At 39.3% G+C, this 22,830-nt stretch overlaps 1 protein-coding gene across 1 annotated transcript; it reads left to right on the top strand.

Annotated features, from left to right (window-relative positions):
- The first annotated feature begins 16,979 nt into the window (after positions 1–16,979).
- Positions 16,980–20,943, top strand: SSTR1 (somatostatin receptor 1). The gene is made up of 2 exons (XM_051806553.1): positions 16,980–17,145; positions 17,391–20,943. The coding sequence occupies exon 2, from the start codon at positions 17,597–17,599 to the stop codon at positions 18,791–18,793; it is 1,197 nt and encodes a 398-aa protein (XP_051662513.1). The 5' UTR covers positions 16,980–17,145; positions 17,391–17,596; the 3' UTR covers positions 18,794–20,943.
- The last annotated feature ends 1,887 nt before the right edge of the window (positions 20,944–22,830 follow it).

The raw sequence follows: 22,830 nt of genomic DNA, 5'->3' as shown, positions 1-22,830 counted from the left end.
CTAGAGTCACAATAAAGCGTAGTGTTGATATGTCAACATATATTTATGTCATCCAGCAGCTCTTTTATTTCATGAAAAAGTTACCAACTGGACACAGCAAAAGGATAAATGTGGTTCAAGGTACGTTTTGGCAGAAAATATACCTTGAATGTCTTACAAATACTATACTTTTTTTTCCTGCAAGCAACGATAGATACTAATGCAGTTGTGTCATTTCTAGATTTCTGACTCAGTCCCAAAATAAATATAAATGTGGTTAATGTTGTTCACAATTACAATCATAGTGAAAACAGTAGAATTATTGAAATAAAATATGTGCTTAAATGGTTGTAACAGCAAAGTCTTAAATGTCAAGAAGCTGTTACCTCTATTTCTTCAGGGTTTTTTCTCCAGATGTTTTCAGATACTGTTTATGTGTATAAATCTTTATTTAACATGGTTGTTGTTGTACACAAATGCAAAGGTATGATAAAAATACAAAAAGCAGCAACTAAAGAAGCCAAGAGTCTATATAAAATGGTTAAGGAAATGTATAGGGATACCATCTCACGTTTGTGTCATCCACCTTAAAAGTTGAACCACATTAATATGCTATAGAGAGAAGTTTTCATGTCAGAAATAAAGCAAACTGCCCCCCCTCACAGATTCTTTTCTATAGATTGTGTTGAGATGAACTGAGATTGAAGCAGTGATTTACCATTTCCTTCCAAGCATCTTTAAACTGAGTGAACAATCTGAGATGAAACTTGACCTATCCACAATAGCAGGTGTCCACATGGGTGTCTTTTTTGAAGATGATAGTTCTTATTAGTCTAGGTTCAAGATAGAGGATTTCCATTTCTTGTGCAAGAGTTTTGTCTATATGGCTGTATCTTAAAGCAGGTTGGTCTCTCTGAGGAAACTCAGTCTTATCAGCACATATTAGATTTTTCTCTCATCCTAATGAGATGTCTGTGTCTGTGTCCTTGCCTGGAGATCTCAGGAGGTTTAGGTAGGGGAGCAGCAGAGTTGTGGAACCCTGCCAGCCTTGGCAGTAGACTGGGGAACGGACTCAAGAGATGGGGCAGTTTTGTACATTTGCATGAAAAAGGTTCCATGTATCTGTAGGAGCTGAATGTCTATTTGAATAATACCTACAGGTTTTTGGTTCCCCTAGACAGTCACAGCAGCTGCAGGAACTCAATTTACAAGTCTGGTCTTGGTGGTATATTTTCTGCTTCTAGATTTAGTTTCAGCATCTGAACCCTTTTCTTTGTCAAGTCATTGAATTCAGACAATCCAAACCCTGCTCAGTTCGTGTCTAGCCTTGAGAAACCCAAAATTTATGGATAAGTGAGTTTTACTATTAAACGTCCCCACTGTGCACACCCACTCTATGCTCTCTTTAACTGGTGACATCTGGTGCTAGTCAGGTTTAATTGTAAATGCTTTGAAAAGCTGTAATCTTTTTTATTTTGCTTAGCTTGAATTAATCTCTCTTAACAAGCACTCAGAACAGCCCTTTTCCCTCTAAGTATGTTGGCCACAGAGCCATTGTTGCGGCTTATTGGGAATCCTTTTTCTGCTTACTTATTATTGAGAATCGTTTTTCTGCTTAGCAAAATTAAGACAAAATAATGTCTCATCAAGTTTTTACTGTTCTGCTGTCTTGCATTAATAAAGCTCATATGAATGAGCTTCATGCAAAAGTCATTCCTGTAGAAGGTCAGTCAACTAACAACTGGTGCACAGAACCATTAAGTTTTATTCATACAATCTTTTAGTTTAAACTTTTTTCATCTAAAGGCTTTTTTAAATTGCTAGTAATATTTCTGAGTATAATGGCAATTAATTTACAGTAATTATAGAAATTATGGCTCTGAGTCCTACATTCCCATGTATATTTAGCCCACCAATATTTCAATGTATAAACATCAAAATATCTTTAAAAATCCAGTGCTCATTCTTTCGTTTCTCCAGCTTCTTAAGAAAGTTGTAATGTTCTTTTTCCCTCTGCTTTCTGTCATTTTGGATAGTAAATTTTTGCGGCTGAGAATTCTGTTTTATTGTGTCTCTATGCAGTATAATAGGACAACCATTTTTCTCAGGCTCGCTGGATGTTAGAGTAGTCGTTACTAAAACAATTAAGATAAGACCACAAACAGAGGCTGTAATGAATGGTTGCTCACTTCTGGGTCATGTGTTACAGCGGAAGGGGAAGAGGAAATGTAAGTACTTCTTTCGCCCACTTCCTCCCCTCTGTTTTCATCTCTTTTGTGATGGGATCTCAGCATAGGAAGGGATAGCTGATGCTACTGGAGAAAACAATCAGATGTTTTCATAGATTCATAGAGATTACACCTGAGAGGGACCATGCAGTCAAACTTCTTGTTAAGCAAATAAGTTCTCTATATTCAAATCACAAAGCATAATTAAACTGAAGTCTTTCTTTGCTCAGAAGATTTAATTGTTGTATGCTATAGGCAGAGAATAGGAGACCACCAAACACCGCCAGTTCTTGAGTTTACAATAGTTTTGTACCAGGGAGGTATTGATGTGATCACAGAAGGTGAACAACAGCATGGAATGCAGAAAAAAGTAAGAACTTTTCCTTTTTCCTTTCACTTCTGTGAAAGTACTCTATCAATTCATCAAGTATGGCCAGAACACAAAAATAAAGCTTGAAATCTCAGGTCTTGGGAGAGCTGTGCTGTTCTACTCCATGCTCTATGTCTTCCTAGAGATGGCATAATGTTTTACAGAAGCATGGGGGAAAAATAGTAGAATGCAGGTAATGGGAGAAAAATTTATAATTTCTGACCTTTTCCTAGAGGGACTTGGTGAGAGTTAAAGTTTTCAGGTAATTTAAAAATATATTTAACTTCTTACTTAATTGACAAGTCATAAAAGTCACTTGAATGATCATGCAGTGCTTAACTACCCTAACTGTGCTCATATTGAAAACACAATATTAGAATGTAGTCAATCTTTATCAACATTGAAGCATGCTATATTTTGTAATTATTATTTACAGTTAAGGATTTGGTGAACCAGTTATAAGGGCATGCTAACAGCAGTCAACTAGTTAGTAAACCTTAAATTGGCCATAATTGCTGTAATAAATCAATTTCACCAGGATTATTGCTACTGTAAAACTAATAGTCTGTAAGAGCAGTATGTAATTAAAGAAGGCTCCCTCTCAGATCTTAGTGACTAGAAATTTAGAATGTAAAACTAAAATCCTAATACACAATGTAAAACTAATAGAGCTGCCAATAAAAAGAGAGGTTAAAACTCTTCCAAAGTTTCAACAATCAAGGAACAAATGAAGATGAATAAAAAGAAAGCTTGGTCAAATTTTGAGGCTTACAAGAAAACACAAGCCAGCATGCATACCACCACCCAAAGTTGGCAACCTGAATGCCTAAAGCAGTCTCAGTGTCATTAAGCTCCCTGCCCTTGCAGTGCTCTGGGAGTTTTCACACCATTAATGGAAGAACAAGGCAGACTGCTGGAATGATACCACAGAGAAACAATAAGCATTGCTCTTTCAGCTGGCCTAATTGGGACACAATTAAAACAAACACCAGGATCAATCAAGACAGTAGTCAAACTGCATCTTCGAATTTCTGTTTGTTCCAAACAAATATTTTCAGCACAATATCTGCAGTTTGTGCCCATCATGGCTTCTGCTCACTAAAGCATCTGTAGTACTTTTGGCCAATTTTGTCATGAGAGGATCCACATTACTCTTGCCTTCAAGAAACCAGATTCAAAAGCGAAGGACGGCTCTTCAACCAGTTTGATCACGGTCCTTGCTTGTGTCCTGGCTCTAAATGGCAAAAATACACATGACTAATTTCTTTTGTGGACTACATTCTTTTTCACATTGCCCAAGCAACACTGGATGCTTTTCTGTAGTGTAAAGATTCACAGATTCCAAATATGTCAGAAAGATGAGTGATGAACCAAAGTGACAGCTTCCAGGACAACTTACGCGTCATGTTTCACAGACCTGTTTTTCCCCTATCACTTAGAATACAGGGTACACTTCAATGTATTATCAGCTTATAAAAAGGAGAAGGGAAACATTTTGATGTGTATTTATTGGTCTCTAAAAACCAGTACATCTTCCTGCATCCATGTATATGCCTGGAAAATCTAGAAATTCACCAAAATGAGAGTTAAAAAGTTGAAGTAAAAACTTCTAAGTAAAAACTATAAAAAGCTTTTTTACTTTACTTTAAATAGAAACTTTAAAAGCTTTTAATAAGTTAAAAAGTTAAAAATACCATTTCCTTTATCTATCTTTAAATACTTTAAAGGTACTGACACATTGGTTTGTAGTGTCTGTGGTACACTAATTTTAAATAATCCATAGTAAAGATTAAATTCTTTTGAGTAAGTCTTTCAGACAAGTACAACAGGAAAAAATTAACATGATTTTCTGCAGAACTGAATTCAAACTGCACTTAGGAGGATTACTTACTTCTTTTCTTAGGAGAAAAAAAATAAATTCATGCAGACTATAAAATCATAAGAGCAAAATCAGTGCTAATATTAGGGACTGCATATATAAGAAACATTCATAGAACAAAAATTATGGTGAAGCAAGAACTCAGTACTACAGTGTTCAGCTGATTCATAACCAGCTTCATTAAACTGCAAGGTAGGAAGGAGAAAGAAGGTCAGTGGTTATTGTTGCAAAATCCATTTCCCTTTTACTTTATTTATAATTTTTTTAAGAACAACTATTCATATTGTTAGCTGCTATTGAGCCCATACCCCTCTATCTCATCAGCCCATTTCTGTGCATCCTAAAATACTGACACTGAGAGCTTATCATCCATTCCAGCTCAAAATAAGGTCCACAAATAACAAGTCTGCAGGACTAACACTTCAAGTGCAAAGAATAAGTTGGAGTTTAATTAAAAATTTAACAACTGAAGAAATCATCTTTTCACTCTTGAGACAGAATAGCAAAAAATGTTGTTGCAGCTACCTCCACCTTGTTTTCTTGAAGGAGTAGCCACGCATGGAAAGGATGGAAAGCTTGCAGTCCATGGGGAAGGTTGTGTGAATTATGACTGCTGAAACCTGCTCAGCAGGAAACTTGGGCCCTGGCACAAGAGACCCTGGGTGTATTCACTGGATCTCTACTTAGCTGCAGAAAGAAATAGCGTTGCTTTACAATGACCTTCAATTAACCAGACATGAAAAAAAGTGGACAGCATATTTTAGTTTTACTTTGATCATAGTGAAGACAGTTATTTCTCTACAGATCTGTATGCATTAAAATAACGATGCTGCATCTTTAAGACTGGTATTTTATTCCTAAAAATAGAATCCAAAAGGCAACATTTTTTGCAAATTGAGTGTCAGCAGCTTAAGAGAAATTAAAAGATCAGATGGGTTTCTGCAACAGTCTCCTGAATCTATTTTATATCTATTCTGTGGAAGGGTTTTTATTTTAAGATGATGAGACAAAAAATTTAAAATTATCACATCATACAAATGTTAATAGTCTCAAAAATTGTCTTGTTTATTTTTCTTTCCACAACAGAAAATGAGTCTTTGACCAAAGACAGTAGAATTGTTCCCATTCAATTACACCCTAAACCTGCAACAGGATTTGTTAATGAGTAAAAAGTCAAAGCCAATGCAATTGATGTGCAATGGGTTTTTATGATGCACAGTCAATAATGACTATTTTCCTTTTTTTTTCTGGAAGGCCTAATTTCAGAATCAGGGGAAAATTCAGTGCCAAATACCTATTTCAAAAGGGCCAATTCTGCAATCAGTACTCAAACTAAACATTCAAAATCTGGTTCAGACCAGCCTCTGTGGTACTAGTGATACCTAAAGTGCATGAAGATTGCAGCATCAGAGTTGTGTGAGTAAGGGCCAACAATGACAGAAGGAAACAAATAAAGAGCATTCAGAAGGAAAACAGGGCCTAGCAATGCCTTCAAAAATCCTCTGCTCCCTGTTCTTCTGTAGTTAGTATTAAACAAAATCCTCACTGGCTGATCAAGTCAAACTCGTGTCTGAAAATAATTCTGCCTATCCTGCGTCTTGATAATGGTCATGTAAATAATTTTATTTCTTTATCTGTGACTATGGAGAACTAAAAATGCAGAACTTTTCTGTCTATCAGGCCAGTAGGATACTGACCACTGTCCCCCTCAAACAGTTCCAGAAATGAAAGCTGAGACACAAATGGGAAGGACCTGCAGTCTCAGTTTTTTTCACCACTACTGATCATATACTCTAGTTAAGACTTACCTCCACACATTTTTCCCATATTTACAGATAGCTGTTCAGTCTATGGAAGATCAAAAAGCTGCAACGTACTGTACAGCATCTATATTCTCTCTGATCTAATTAGAAACCCCCATCTTTTTAGCCATAGTTTTATTACCTGTGTACTAGCACAATACGATGTTTTTATTTCCATCAGTAGAGGGAATACTGAGTTCTTTTTGCATCCTTCATAGTCTCCCCCAGATAAAATACTGGTTTCACTTAATTTAGTAGACATTTTTTCACAGCTGGACCAGCATATCATACATTTTATCTAGAGAACTTTAAAACAATCTACATCTTTTAGTAATTTTAGGTTTTACAACAGAAATAAAGTAACCACATCTAGATTTATTCCCCTCCTCTTGCATGAAAGTCTTTGTGGGAATTCTGAAAAACTACAAAACATACAGTGACACTGATCTGGATGTGGCCAGTATATCCAGAGCTGTTTCTCAGTTCTCATAGTCTGTATGAGTCTGCTGGTGTTTGAGCTGTAGGGTAAAATTTAGGAGTCTTGGCCATGCCTACAGAACACATGAAGATCTCTGCTCTCACAGTCCAGCCCTCTGATTTCCCCTAGAGCTTGGAGACTAGGAGCAGGATTACCCAGAAGCTAAAACAGGAACTGCTGGCTACTAAAATGCATACTGACACATCAGGCACGCCCACAGCCCTCAAGGCTTACTCTCAGACTTTACAGTAGTGATTGCCATTATTCATTCAGACAGAAAAATATTAGTTTATGTAGACTATTCCTTGGGCTACTTACACACTGCACAGTTCTTAATTTTCTCAGTTATTCATGTGTTTGATTTCAGAAGCAGCAGTAACAAAACAAAGGCACTTGGGGGAAATGAGGGCATAGCATCCTGTGGACAAGTGGGTTTCACAGGATGAGAAGCATGTTAAATATGTGCTTTGACCTATAACACCTTACAACCCCCAAAAACTGCTTGACATGAAAGAGAATGATACAAAATATTGGGGAAGAAATGCACAGCATGATAATAAAACAGGAAAACAGTTAAAAATTAAAGAAATTCCATCTGAATAGTGGTTTAAAACTGCTGTTTCTCAGCACACACTGTTTGAAAGATTGAAGGGAACAAAGTCTCCCATACCTTGAATAGATGCTAATAAACTTTGGGCTCAAAGTAAGGTTCTGTATGTATAAAAACCAGGGTTTGCCTTTAATATCCAGTGGTGCATGACATACCATGCCAAACCTCTTTGGACATATCTAAATCAGTTCGGATCACTTTTCAAGTATATCTCCTTATATCATGGCTTAGTTCACTTTTATTCCCATTGCAGAGTGTTGTCCAAGTGCAGAAACTGAATACATGCCCCAAGGGCACACCTTGTGTATCATCACCACAAACAGGCACTAAATCAGTGGACCATATTTGCACTAGTCTGAAATTCAAAATAAGTCACAATGTGACATCCAGACCTGAACACTAACTCTTTCATGCTACCTATCTATAGATATTTGTCTGCACTATTTGCTGATGTAAACTTGGCTTCAGACATCACTTTTTGCAAGCTTTAGCAAATGCCGATAAAGTGAAAGAGGTTACTGAAGTGGTTCTGGCTTCTGCCAATGAGGGGAGATGAGAAAAGAGGAGAGAGAAAAAAGGGAGAGGGAGACAAAAGGTCAGAGGCAGAAGGAGTCCTACCAGCATGGCTCACAGAGACTGCCAGAGTGAAGCTATGAAGCTCTCAGAAAAGTTGGGGGAGACAGTGGAAAGGCACAAGCTTGATCCCACTACCAAAGGATGAGTTCTGAACAGAGCCAAAATGTATGTGGGTCATTCTTAATATAGGAAAGTAAACATGGGTGCTCCTTATAATATTTTTTTTAATTTGCATACACTCTTGTTCATTCAAGAGATCAAGTCTGAACATCTTCTAACCAAATGCATATACTTACAAACTGCCTTCTTTCCTGTATTTCATTTGTATATTATAACACTCAGCTTGCATTCTGAGATGATATAAGGTATGTTATTGATTGTGACACAGAGATAAAACAACCATTTACCATTGCTGCCTGCTTCATGACCTTCACGTAGTCACCTTCTCCTTAGATAGTATTGGAAATTGCAAAATGCCTTTCCTATCTGAAAATTACACCAATCGTGTAAATAAGATGGTGGATAGCATGATGGAAGTGAAAAAAATTTGTGTTTTGTGTGTCAAAAGAAGATGATACGCACAGGTGATAAATTAAAAACAGGAACTTTGAGTTTTAAATAGAGGTGAACATAAAATTATGGAAAAACATGGACACTTACGTTGGGCAAATGGCCTGTGGAAATGACTAATAGTATCTTCACTTAAGATATACAGATGAGTTTTCAGCCTCCATGAAGTTTCCCTTTGAGCCCCGTCCACACTGTGAGGCAGTGATGTGAATGATACAGTTTATTGTTTCACGTCATGTCATGGTTTAACCCCAGCCAGCAACTAAGCACCACACAGCTGCTCACTCACCCCCCCATCCCTTCAGTGGGGACGAGAATCGAGTAAAAAAAAAAGTGGGTTGAGATAAAAACAGTTTAATAATTGAAAGAAAACATAATAATAATAATAATAATAATAATAATAATAATAATAGCAATGATTCTAAGGGAAAAAAGAGAGAGTGAAAGGAGCAAAATCCAAGAACAAGAGATGCACAGTGCAATTACTCACCACCCACTGACTGACATCCGGCCTGCCCCCAAGCAGTGACTGGCATCTCCTGGCTAACTCCCCCAGTCTATATACTGAGCATGGCATTTTATGGTATGGAACATCCCTTTGGACAGTTCGGTCAGCTGTCCTGGCCAGGCTCCCTCCCAGCTTTTTGTGCAGCTCCTCACTGGCAGAGCATGAGACACTGAAAAATCCTCAACTTAAGGTAAGCACCACTTAGCAACATCTAAAACGTTGGTGTGCTACCAACGTTATTCTCCCACTGAATCGAAAAATACAGCACTGTACGCTTTTGCAGTAGCATTGGTGACTACCCAAAGCACAGGACATGGGAATACCAAAGATAACAGATTAAAAAAAAAAAAGTAGAAATTTCTGAAATATTTGCAGTGACTGTTAGATGTACAAAATAATGTTCGTCAAATGCTGAACCTTTTTCAGAGATGCACAAGTGTAACAGATAACCAAAGTTAACTCAAGGATTGTGCTTGTCTTCAGTCAGTCTTGTGCAGTTGGACTTGAACTTCAGGCAACACAAACTAGACCTGTGCTGTCACTGTATGACATGTACTGCTACTTCAGTTGTTAGTAGCCATATTTCCCTTTAATTGTGTGTTATCATTTCCATTATAAAAATAGTTTCCCATTACTCTCAAGTAAAAAGAAAAATTACACATCATAATATACTGAAATATCAATTTTTAACAAGATTTACCATGAATTAAATGATTGTTTGCTGTATAAATATTTCTCAGGAGGTTGAGAAGTGATCAGTCAGGAAGATCTATATAATTTATTCATATGACCTTTAAATGAAAACTCACACTCTAAGAACTCTTTCCACAACCTAGATAAAGTGAGTGATAAAATTCAACTGGGTGCCATACAACAGCTATGGTTATCCTACAAATTTACTTTGTTCTCTGCAATCATAGCAATACTTCCTGATTTGTTTAAAGTTATTTGCATGCAAACAGCACCGCTCTTTGTCCCCAGCCCACTCTGTTCATAATTGATCACTCCTCATTTTGCTCTTACATTTAGTGCAATATTTATACTCTGTCTGTATCTAGGTCTGCCAAAATACTTAGCACTGGCAAAGAGTATCCAACCAGCACACGTTTAAATGTAAAAATTACTGTAAAGAGTCTGGTGAAGACTAATAACTGAGTCATTTCAAAATTAGGCTGACAAAGCACCAGAGAATAGTATCTACTGTAGGGAAACGCTTCACTAAAAGAGAAGAGCAGAAAACCTAATACTTTTTCCTTCAATTAGCTTTTGTAATAATTATTTGCAATTACTTACCCTTGCTGATGGCCACAATCCAGCATAATGGAAGTCACAAATGTCACAGGTGTTTTTATTTAAATAGTCATGAAAAATTTCAAGGAGTTGCATTCATCAAATTATTGAGAAACTTTACTTTTAAAGACATTTTTCAAGTCCTAAATTTTTCACTGGATTTGCATGTTCTTTGAATGTGCATTTCCATCTCTGCTTGAATGATGAAAAATTTCCACTCTTCTTGTAACTTGTATGAATAAAACTCTTTAAGGATTAAGTGGTTCTTCAAAACAGAGAGCTTATAGTGAGTTACTCATACCACAAGAAAAAATTCAAAGACCCCAAAGATTACACAACTGGGAATCAGTAAAATTATAGCAATGCTTAAAAAGAAGCATGAACAGAGTATTAAAAATTTTATAGAATTGTCCACAAAATTAAAACTGTGGCTATACAACACACTTGGCATGGGGATTATGGCATGAATTTGTGAATAAATTGCAAGGTCATCCCATCATAAAGGGTTTCTGACATTTCCATTTACCAATGACAATTTTAACAAGTTTTCAGTTACTTTCCTGTCATTATCGCCTCTTACAATGGAAAGATAACAGGTAAGTCTACTCTACAAGTCAAATAAAAGTATGCAAAATTTTCTTCAGGTGAATGGATGAGCCTGTCTTGGTTTTAACAGTTTTGCCCAGCTACTTGTAAGTGATTTGAGGCATTTTATCCTGCACAGGAACACAAAGTAAAGGAAACCTGTAAATGACACCATAATTTGTCACCAAGTGAAATGGCTTTTGAGATTATCTTTGTGTGAATCTTAACTAAATTATTTCCAATTTTTTTGTTTAAATACAGTGATATCTATGAAACATCTTGAAGTGCTGCAATTTTATATAAAGACAACAAATCAAATTCTCTTAAATCCCCGAGAAACTTCATGACCATTTCTCTGAAGAATATACTGTTTCCCTGTAAGACAAATCTCCATACTCAGATCTGTAGATCTGCATGGAATGGTTTTCACTAGGATCAAGACAGCTGACACACACAAACTGCAAACCAGCAGCTATTTTATTGCTCATAAAGTGCTTTGGGCTAACTGGGCTTCTGAATGTTGCCCCCCAAAAATGTTACTGGACCCTAATTTTCTCTTCAAGATATACATCTATAATTATACAAGTCTTTCCAAGGAGACATAATTATAGGTGAAATCACTTCTGACACCAGTATTGTAACTTGAACTGTAGATTATTTCAGATGCCAGTGACGTCTGTAGGTGTTGAATCACTACTCCACATTTCTATCCCTTTAGAGAAACACCAGACCTTGGGTCTGGCGTATTGTTATGCTGTAATAAGGACTAGCAAACAATTCATAAATATTCTGCTCTAGAATGGAATACATACTGCAAAACCTCAGAGAGAAGGCTCAGTTAACATAATGATCCATGTTCAGGGAAGTAAATAGAAATATGGCAATTTTCACTAAATTAAGAAATAACCTTCTGCTTTGGAAAATGCCCCTACTTCCAAGTAAGAAATATAGTATGCAGTTTTCCTGCTTATGAGTATTTGCTTAGTTTATGCGCTTTGAAGTGATGAGACAAGTTGCCTTACTTCTTTTTTAAATGCCAGGTTTTATTTATATTGGAATATGCATTATAGCATAGAACAAGGAAGTATTATTTAGGAAGCATGACTCCTCAGATACTCTTTATCCAGCTAAAACAACATATTCAACTTCCTCATTCTTTTCAAATATTCAAGTTAATCAAGCAGTATAAAGATTTTATATACAATTATCTGCCCTGATCCAGACGCATTTTAGCTAGGTATGACGAAAATCTGCTAAATACAGTTTGTCCTAGACTATGTTTACAGACAAAACTTACTCAGTAGCACTTTGGCTGCACCTTCCACTGATGACAGTTGTCACCAAGCAACTTTTTGAAGGCAGGCAAGGGTTGAAAACTGAGATTCCAACCACTAACACTGGTTAATTACCAGTAAACAGAACAATTCAGATTTGGAAGATATGAATTGGGCACTATATTATATCTTGTTTGGGACTGTGCTGTCAGTACATATGTTCAGACCTCAAATTTCCTGAAAAAAAATTAATGACACAAAGGAGTTTGTTGTATGACTTCTGGATAATTGATTTCAATAATGGTACTCTTTGTCAGTTATAAACTACTACAGTAGAAAATGTGATGAAGCAGGAAGAATTGTAACATAACAGATTTTGTCAGCCATCTGATTTTAACCTTTTCAGCAGCTAAATCTGAAACAAATGCATCTGGATCAAGACACAAAGATTCATTTATGTGTTCTCTAAGCAACAGCTTGACTCTGATGAATCTGGTTTAAAACATCTGTTTTACAGAATAGATGTTAATTTCTCCATTAATTGTAAAGTTTAAAAGACAAAATTTTCCTTTGGGAAGAAAATGCTTTCTAACATACCATTATAATGAATAACTTCCATCTGTCTATGTGCGCTGCACTTTTTAATCATAGCTAAAATTGATGTAAAGTTAAAAGTAAAATGATAACCAGAATCATGACATCTAAGATACAATAGCTGTATTAAAAGTGAGACACTTAAAAATATGTTGATGTTCTAATAAGAAGTTAAATTCTCTGCTGATTCGTAGCACATCCAGTGGTATCAGTCATAAAACAAGAACAGAATTTACATCTGAGTGGTTCAAGCAGCACGAAATTTTCCATCTTAATCAAAAGATCATGAAAAATTTATTACTTCCAAAAATACGTAATTGAAATGGGTACTGAAAGATTTTTAACAAAACTGTAACAGATTACAATTCAATTGATTATCCAAATTATATGATATTTTGCTATTTTGTGGAAATAAATGGTTGTAAAAGAGTGTTCACTCATCAATTTCTCAGCAAGATTTGTGAAACATTTTGTTTGAATGGTGCACAGGGCGCCTACAGTTTGAATAGAAGACACTTCACTGAATTAGTCAGTGAGATCTCATTGAAATGACTCAGCCCACAAAAACTCTTTTGAATTTGCTGAAGCTTCACAGTGTATACAAGTCAGAGCAGTTTCATGGGCTACCACATCATTGCTGTGCTGTAAAGTTGTAAGATACTAAAGACAACTATCCTTATACTGTCTCAGGTTTAAATATTTAATAAATTACCATAGGCTTCCTCTTAAGTGTCATGACTGTTTTCTTTTTCTTACCACAATACTTAAGACACAATGACATTAGGTGAAATGTGTCTTGGCACAGAGAAAATACCTCATCTACCACTGGTACTCCCCTTGTACCCCTACTGCACCTGAAGCTATGGGCTTCTTGTCTCTCTTAACCCTAACTCTAACCCCAGGAAGGGCCTAAGCCTTAGCCCTAGACTTCCCAGCATGGCCCAGAAGTAAGAATTTTTGGGAGATAATTATTTTTCCTCCCTTCCATGTGAGGCAGATGTTGCTACAAAAATGGGCTATTGGAAAGTATCTATGTATGTCTTAGGCCAACCTGCAGACTGTTCACCCTTTTGTGACAGGTGGATCATAAACACAAGCTTAGAGCTCTGGTCTACTCTTTACAGGCAAAGTCCCTAGGTAAAAGAATGTACTGTAACAAAAATAAATTTTCTAGTCATATTTCCACATTGGAGTTGGTTTGTATCTACTTTAAAGTTGAATTTCTTCTCTAAAGGAGTTTTTCATTGTCAGAATTATGCCAATGTCAGTATTTACAACGGCAGCATATCATTCTTGGGATAATAAAATGCATTATTTTACATTCTGTCCAATCAAGTATTCCTACTTTATCAAATAATTGAGGTTAGAAGTACATGCTTTTGGGTCTTGAACAATATTGAGCATTGCTAAGATCAGTAGCTACAATTTCTCAGTAAATTAATACCTATAAACTTTGTTACAGGAATTGATCTAAGTGACTAAGCAGGCACTCCAAAAATTCCTTTTTGGGAAATAATATTCTCTAATATGAATGAAATTTTCCATACCCAAAGGAAACTTCAGTGAATGGAAATATAGACATCCTCAAACCTTTTGATATGCTATAGTACGTGGTAAATTATTATAACTATGCCTGTGATGGCATTTTGGTTTTTTCTGGGCATGTATGTCAAGTAGGTATGTGTGTGATGCCTAATGAGGCTAGTACTGTTGCAGGAATTACAATTTATAGGTGCTTTATTTTGAATCATCGCAGTTAGAAAGAACACTATGCCCACCCACATCTATTTCAACAGAAGAGCTTTTACTGACCCTTCTGGATGCATGGCATGGCCAAATACAAGCATGGCAAAGTAATGTGAAATGGGTCACAGCATGAGTAAAATGTGTAAAATGCCTCCATGAGTGACCGTGTGCTTATATGTATGCAAATATCATGGAGGGCAATGCAGGCAAGAACTGAAATTTTGTGGTGATGATGCCACTACTAATAGTTTCAAAACCAATTCAGCTGAATTTACATAATTGCAGAGATTTGAGCAGGGTCATATAGCACAAATGCAAGTAAAGATTTTTCATGGTGTAAATATAAATATTTTTTGTCACTGTATGCTGGAAGGTCTGATGCCAACACATCAGAATATACAACCTCTAACCCCCCAAATATAAGTATGAATTTTCTAAGAAAAATTTGTGTGACATGCTGAAGTGCTCTAACATCTGGCTAAAGCACTTGCATACAGCAACAGTCTTAGGAATGGCAAGATCATTTGCAAAGGCTTCTCAACAAATGCATTTCTACATTAAAATTTAAATACAAAAAGTCCTCAAAAGTCACAGAGAGTATCATCCAAAAAGAACTTGCGTGCAATTACTAAAAACTGAATAAGGTTATTTTTGTAATGTGTAGGGGTGTATATATACATCTATATGGATTCACAATCTGTTCTTTAAACACAGAAGAAAAAGGAACAGCTTGGTAAGGGTCATGCAAAAGTATGTATGTGCTGAATGTAATACCCTTGACAAGGCGTCATAGAGCACATGTTTGTCATATTGGAGTGCCTAGGTGTACACTGACTGAAGGTGATGACTGACATGAGGAAAGTCATACAGTCAGAGGGGTTACATATGTGTTGGAATAGATGTTGATGGTGTTAAGGGGTATAGGGATATATAAGGTGCTAGAGAGAATAAATTCCTGATGAGGGGTTGTAATAAATCGATGGTAATGCTGCATGTATCTGCATATTAAAGTGGTGGGTAGTGATAATAAGCATAATTGTGATGGTGGGCAGACAGTGATAACAAGATCTGTGAATAGTAGGAGGTGATGGGTATGCCTGGTAAAATGAGTAGGTTGTAAGGATGCATGTGTGATCCTGAATCTAGTGTGCTAAAGGGAGCATATAGCAGCATATGCACTGTGGTGATATTTGTGTGATGTGGATCTGCTGTTCTTGGCAAAAGTAGGTGGTGCTCATAGGGGACAGTTTATGTGAAGAGGTGGGTTGTTACCCATACAGGTATGGTATGCTCACACATATAAGGGGCTACAGCCAACAGAATAAGGAAGCAATTTCTGAGTATTTTGTATGTATGCCTGTGCTGAGGGAGTGTTGATGCAGTGAGCAAGTGTGAAGGTGTGTTTACTAGTGAGTAACCATGTCTGGTTAATACAGAATGGTCAGGTGGTAGTGGTACAGGAAAGTTGATTAAGTGATTATGTATAAGTATGCAAGGACAGACTGTATACACAGAACAATAGCATACAGGGAGATATAAGACAAATTTCCCAGAAGGAGAGGTGTATGGGAACGTTGTTAAAAACAACCTTTTTTTAAAAACAGGAAAACATGCTCACCAGGGCACAGAGATGCAGTATTAGGACTATCTGCAGGTGTTCATGTGTATTTGGAACTGGTGGTAGAGATGAAGCATATAAGGCACCAGTGTCTGCCTAGAGTTGACAATATGAGCAGCTATTGGTGTATAGTTACCCTGGGCTCAGGGTGTATGTACAAAACAGCACAGTATAGATCAATGTGTAGAAGCAGTTTTTGTGTTAGCATAGAATAAGTAATTTATGTAGTGATGGCTATGTATTTGTAGAAGCAGTGAATGACTGGAATGGTGCCTATGGTTTGTGTCACTGTGTAGTGCTGAGGAGGGTTTATAGCCTCACCTTGTGTGGATACAATCCTATCAGGGATATGCATATGTTTTAAGTACAATATTAAAAGAGGGGGCTGTAGCAGTGGTGAGGCAGCATGTGATGGTTGAGCTTAAAGTGATCCTGTGAGTGGAAGCAGTATGTGAGGGGATACAAGAGTGGACAGATGCTTGGTTTGCATACCAGCATAGGATGGTCTTGGCACCATTGTGGTGTAAATAGTGATGGCACGCTGTAGTGTGCAAACTGATCAGAGTATTGTTGGACGTGACACACAGAGGTATGTACTGGGGTGTCAGAATGGGGTGTGGGGGGCATTTTCAGGACAGTGTGGAGAGGGGTAGGTCTGTAAAGTATTGGATGCTGCTCATGTGTGATTTCTGGTGGTGATGGTAGGATAGGACAATGCAGATGGCATGTAGTTGCGTGGTGGTAGGAGGCATGGGCAGTGCTTTGTGCATAGGTTTGAAGGTTATGCAGTTTGTCATAGTGCCGTGCCTGGTGGCAGCACTATGGAGTGGGCAATGCTCTTGGTGCAGTGACAGAGAGGGTTACAGCAGCTGCATAGGCATGAGGTGTGCCTGCCCAGGTAACGCTGCCCACCCACCCATGATTCAGGCCTTCCTCTTAAAGGAGTAAGGATGGTCCCTTTGACTGCAGTGGCCCTGGCCCGGACCTAGGTGCCATGAAGGGGGAGGAGAGGATGGTGATCGGCAGGAGAGGGGATTGGTGCAGGGTGGGGGAAAGAATACTGGAGGGAACAGCAGTGCGGGGTCGGGGAGCATTGCACGGTGGGGGGCAGTGGGGACAGGGGACAGGCTGCACTCCAGCAGCCCTGGACCTGCCAGGGCGGCGAACAGTCGGAGGGCGGGATGGGAGGCGGGCGAGGGGAGTAGGGGGGTGGGGGGTTGGAAGGGACACCCACTTACGTCTCCTCACGCATTTTTTTCCTCTTTCCCTCCTCCTTTCCTTAGCTGGTGACGCGCCTCTGCTATTAATCATTCACCAGCCGGGGAACAGCAATTGCCGCCGCTCGAAGCGAGCGGCGCCGGCAGCCGCCTCCCTCCCGATGCCCGCGCCCCGCAGCCGCCGCGCCGGGAGCCCTGCCGGGATGATGCCGAACCCAGCCGACGGCGGGGGCCTGCTGCTCTGAGACGGGGCGGGGGGGTCCGGGCAAAGGATGCTCCCCAATGGCACCTGCCCCAGGCTTCCGAGCGGTGCAGGCAGCGACAGCGGCGGCAGCGACAGCGGCGACAGCGGTGGCAGCGGAGACAGCGGCGCCTCGGGAGAGGCGGCGGCGGGGGGCATGGACTCGGGCGGCAGGAACTCCTCTGGCGCCCCGAACAGCACCCTGAGTGAGTCTCAGGGCAGCGCCATCCTCATCTCATTCATCTACTCCGTAGTGTGCTTGGTGGGGCTGTGTGGCAACTCCATGGTCATCTATGTGATCCTACGTTATGCCAAGATGAAGACGGCTACCAACATCTACATCCTCAACTTGGCCATCGCAGACGAGCTGCTGATGCTCAGCGTCCCTTTTCTGGTTACCTCCACCCTGCTGCACCACTGGCCCTTTGGCTCACTACTCTGCCGTCTGGTGCTCAGTGTGGATGCCATCAACATGTTCACCAGCATCTACTGCCTGACCGTGCTCAGTGTGGACCGTTATATTGCTGTGGTGCACCCCATCAAGGCGGCTAGGTACCGCCGGCCCACTGTGGCTAAGATGGTCAATCTGGGTGTCTGGGTGCTTTCCATCCTCATCATCCTGCCCATCATCATCTTCTCCAACACAGCAGCCAACAGTGATGGAACGGTGGCTTGCAACATGCTCATGCCAGAGCCCACCCAGAGGTGGCTGGTGGTCTTTGTGATCTACACTTTTCTGATGGGCTTCTTGCTGCCTGTAGTGGCCATCTGCCTCTGCTACATCCTCATCATTGCCAAGATGCGCATGGTGGCCCTGAAGGCTGGCTGGCAGCAACGCAAACGCTCAGAACGCAAGATCACCCTCATGGTCATGATGGTGGTGATGGTCTTTGTCATCTGTTGGATGCCCTTCTACATTGTGCAGCTGGTCAATGTCTTTGTAGAGCAGGATGATGCCACCATCAGCCAGCTCTCTGTCATCTTGGGCTATGCTAACAGCTGTGCCAACCCTATCCTCTATGGCTTTCTCTCAGACAACTTCAAGCGGTCCTTCCAGCGGCTGCTCTGCCTCAGTTGGATGGACAATGCTGCAGAGGAACCCATCGACTACTATGCCACTGCCCTCAAGAGCAGGGCATACAGTGTGGAGGACTTTCCCCCAGACAACTTGGAGTCAGGGAGCATGTACAGGAATGGCACTTGCACCTCCAGGATTACCACCCTCTGAGGAAAAATTCCTACCCCCCAGCTCCCCTACGCCCCCCAGGTGGAGGGTGAGCAAGGGCAGGGCTGTGGCATGGGGAGCTGGGAGGGAGGGGATTTCAGTCCTGCCTACCAACAGCAGTGTTAGGCACAAGAAAGAGCAAAGAAAATCCCACATCCTTGATCTGCTGCCCCCTCAACTCAGGGAGGCACCAAGGCTGCCTCCCTTGAGAATGGGTGTATTCACTGATGCTTTGACACCCATTTAGCAAATTGTGGCTCTCATGGGTTAACTTAGGATCTGGCAGCCTGAGATTTGCCACCCCTCTCTGTGTCTGACAAATGGCTGTACAGATGACTCTCCCACCACCTTTTGTACAGGCTACCCTTCCCCTTGGCTTGTGGGACCCTCCAGGCCACTGAGTCGAGCCTGCCTCCGTCAAACCCCAGCATCCAGGCTCAGATTCCCTCGGACTGAAAATGACCCTGCTCAACATCTGTCGGTATGTGCCTCCCCCATCAGAGGTTAGAAATACTGGAAAATGTCCCCCCAACACACATCTTGCCCTCCCCCAGGAAGGAGCAAGTAGCCTCTCTCTGCACCTACCCTTCCCTCCCCCTGGAATAAAATAGAAAGCAGGAAGGAAAAAGTCCCCTAGAAAATAAGCAGCATAGTTATGGAGTTGTTTTTTGCTTTGCAGACAGCTTCCACCTCACTGGGGGTTTGACTCTCTGTGCTATGCTCAGTGGAAGCAGAGTAGAAAAGGTCTTGGGAAAAAAATCTGATTATTACTGTGCTTCACAGCTGCATGGCAGGTTGCTGACAGTGGGAGATAAACAGTCCTGTGGCTCACAGGGAGCAGAGCACTGAGCCAGGAGTTGGAGGAGGAATGCCAAACTGGGAAATGTTTGAATGTATCCATACATACAATAAAGTGTTCTAATAATGAAGTTTAAAGACAGCGCTAGACTGTGAAGCTGCTGTCTTGCACCTGCTCTGTCAGCTGCAAAACAGCAATGAAGGGAGCTGAGACAGTTTTTGAGTGACCTGGGTGGCTGCAAAGTCACTTTAGCCTACATGGAAAAAGAGGCATCCGTTTCAAAATCTCCATCTGGATCTGAAATAAATACTTGACAGAAAAAGTAGCTATTTGGTAATAGCTATTACCCTAGCTCCAGTTTCTTCTGTTGCACTAAAAAATATAAAATGAGTTTCATATGTTGACAATGTAATATACTGATCTAGAGTTTCTCAACGTTTCATTTCTGAGAATTCTTGTTTTTAGTGTGTGCCAGATGTCCTCTTGTTTGATTTTTTATTTTATTCTTGTCACTGTGTTGTGAATGTGTTTTTCTGAAGCAATTTATACTTTGTACTTATGTCTGTGGTGGCTACTCGCAAGGTTGCATTTAAAATCGGTGATGCTCAAGAAGGCTCCTTTTCAGATAAAAACATTATCATTTTTCCTAACTCTTTCATCTACATTGGCTCCCCCCAAAAAATCCTCTTTTGAGTTTTCTCTCTTCCCCTCTTATGACAGAACAATTTTCATATAGACAAATGAAGCTTTCTTTGATAAATGACAGCTGATTAAACAAAACCTTCTGTCTCTGCTCCCTCTTATCCCAGACATAAGAATCAGTACAGACTGTGTTGAAACAAGCAGCTATGTTTTTTCTTTCCACCACCTATGCTAACAGTGTCACGCAGTGGCAAGTGTCCCAGTAGCTGTGACAAATCACTTCTCTAGCACAATACTGTGGTTGTATTAATTATAACTCCTGGCAATCTGATGCAAAAGATTGGAAAAAAGCTCTAGTAGCAGCATACCCGTAGCATTGTAGATGTAGCTACAGTGCTTAAGTACAGTGTTAAATGTAAGGCTGACAGTTAAGGCATCTAGGATTTTCGGTGGTGGACTTACTACAGGTTTTTGTTAAATTATACCCTTTGACTTTTCTCAGCAGCAAAAAGCAGGATACTACTTTTAGGTACTGTGTCATGAATGTATAAATTTAATATTTCAAAGTTATCTGATTCAAAGTCCATAAAAATGAGAGAAAAAAATCCTAATTCACCTCAGTGGACTGTGAGTCAGCTCCTTTGAGTTTAAAAACTGCTGATGTGGAAACTGTTACATCCTTATTAAAATATTTCATGATAAGCTTTAACAATTGTACAGTTTCTTTTATTTCACAGTAGATGTTACTTAAAGAAAACATGCAAATATTAATTTTGTTAATGTTTTACATGTATGTATGGAGAAATAAGGGTGAAATCTCTTTATAAGCTTCATATTTTATTTAACTTTTCCCAGAAATCAAACATCTGTCAAAACAGTAAAATGCCCCATGATACTCTTGTTGGCCCTTTGTAGGGCTTCACTTAAATTCTCACTCATAATATCTTCAAAATGGTATAAATCTCATAATCTCATGTGATCTTTTTCACCCAGGCATATTCTTATGTATAGTCAGATAAAAAGAGTCAGCCGACTTTCTACTATTGAATTTGTTTAAGGTCAAACACAAATGAAGCAAAAGCTAAAAAGCATAAAGATTCATACCCCATAATCACTTTTGATGAAAAGTTCAACCGGGTTTTGTTCTTTTATTTTTTTTTCTTTTTCCTGTAAACAAGGTTGTGATGGATGACTGCACACCTACTAGCATATGCACTTTAATTGCAGTTCCCCAGGCAGATCGCAGAGGTGTTCGCAGCGGTGGTGTGTGCCTCAGTAGATGGCAGGCTTGCGCTAATTCACTCCCAGCCACTACCCCTATGATTACTGGCTAAAACGCCCTGTGTGGTTTCAGCTGGAAACAAAATCTGTTTATCCCAAACTAACAGTTCTTCCTGTTATTCTTCACCCTTGGAGATGTGATCAACAGCAGTAAATCACTCTTAATTTAGCTAGAAAGAAAGTTGGTTCATTCTGTGTTATTATTCTAAACAAAACTACCAGGAAGAAAAAAAGTTGTCCTCCTGAAATAATGTGTACCAGAAAACAAACAGAACTCTTTAATGCTTTCCAACTGAGAAATAAGAGTATTCAGATTTCATATGGAAAATATTTTACCTAATGCTTAATTCACTGAAAAAAAAGAGTACAGTGATGTATTTTTTTTGTGACATTTTGACTCTACAGCTATAACATCATTTATCTGCAAGTAGGTAAACTGTAATTTGTAACCAGTGGTATGTTTTTTTCTTTTTCCCCATAAGTTTTAGTTTACATTTAAAAACTACTGCATTTACTTTGTCATGTAAATAGGCCCCATGCTGCCAAAATCCAGATTACTTTTGTTCTTGTTTAGCTTGAGACTGATACCCAGCAGAGGGACAGCTCTGAACAGTATCTAGTGAACAGACTAGACTATTTCTTGTGGCACATATAAGGGAGAGTGGTCTTCACATGGAACACACATCAGGTGCCTCTACAGCCTTTTCTCACTCAAAGGAGAGTGGCACAGGAAATTATTCTCCTTTCTCACCAGGATTTCCAGCACAGCAGAGAAGATGACACATCTTATAATCATGGGGCTGACTGTTACATGTAGTTAGTGGGTTTGAACAAGACTGGTCACAGAGGCACTTTATACCTGAGCTGTGGATGAAAAAAGTGATGGCCACATACAGATATTCTGCCTCTTCAGGTGGTCCCTACAGCAGAGAACATCACGCAGTGTATGCTTTCTTGGCATTCAACACCTAAAGAACCCACCTGATTTCTTCAGAGAGAAGGAGAATCAGGTTTCTGAATGTGACTAAAGAATTTCTGAAATGCCAGGTTTCCAGGGTATCAGAACAAAATAAAAGGCTTTCTGGCTGTTTCTGAAAAACTAAAAATCTTCATTTCTAATATATGTGGCATGCTTTATTAACATTTTGACTATTCACTGTATCCAGTTTCCAAAAATCAGAATCTTAACTTTAAATACCAAACTAAATCTTACTAAAATAAGATAACTCAGTGATGTTGTACATTCATAAGATCTGTAAGATTTGACTTTACTCTGCCATATTTCCAGAACAACCATGAAAATTAATGTCTTATAACC

The sequence above is a fragment of the Manacus candei genome, unplaced genomic scaffold (genome assembly GCF_025592945.1).
Source record: "Manacus candei isolate 608988 ecotype Guabito, Panama unplaced genomic scaffold, ASM2559294v1 h1tg000067l, whole genome shotgun sequence".
NCBI classification, from domain to species: domain Eukaryota; kingdom Metazoa; phylum Chordata; class Aves; order Passeriformes; family Pipridae; genus Manacus; species Manacus candei.
Note: the sequence above shows the minus strand (reverse complement) of the source record. Positions and strands in the feature narration are given on the sequence as shown.

Bases quoted from the DNA above. Each gene is read 5' to 3' on its own strand.
- SSTR1 (XM_051806553.1), top strand. From the start codon at position 17,597: ATGCTCCCCAATGGCACCTGCCCCAGGCTTCCGAGCGGTGCAGGCAGC.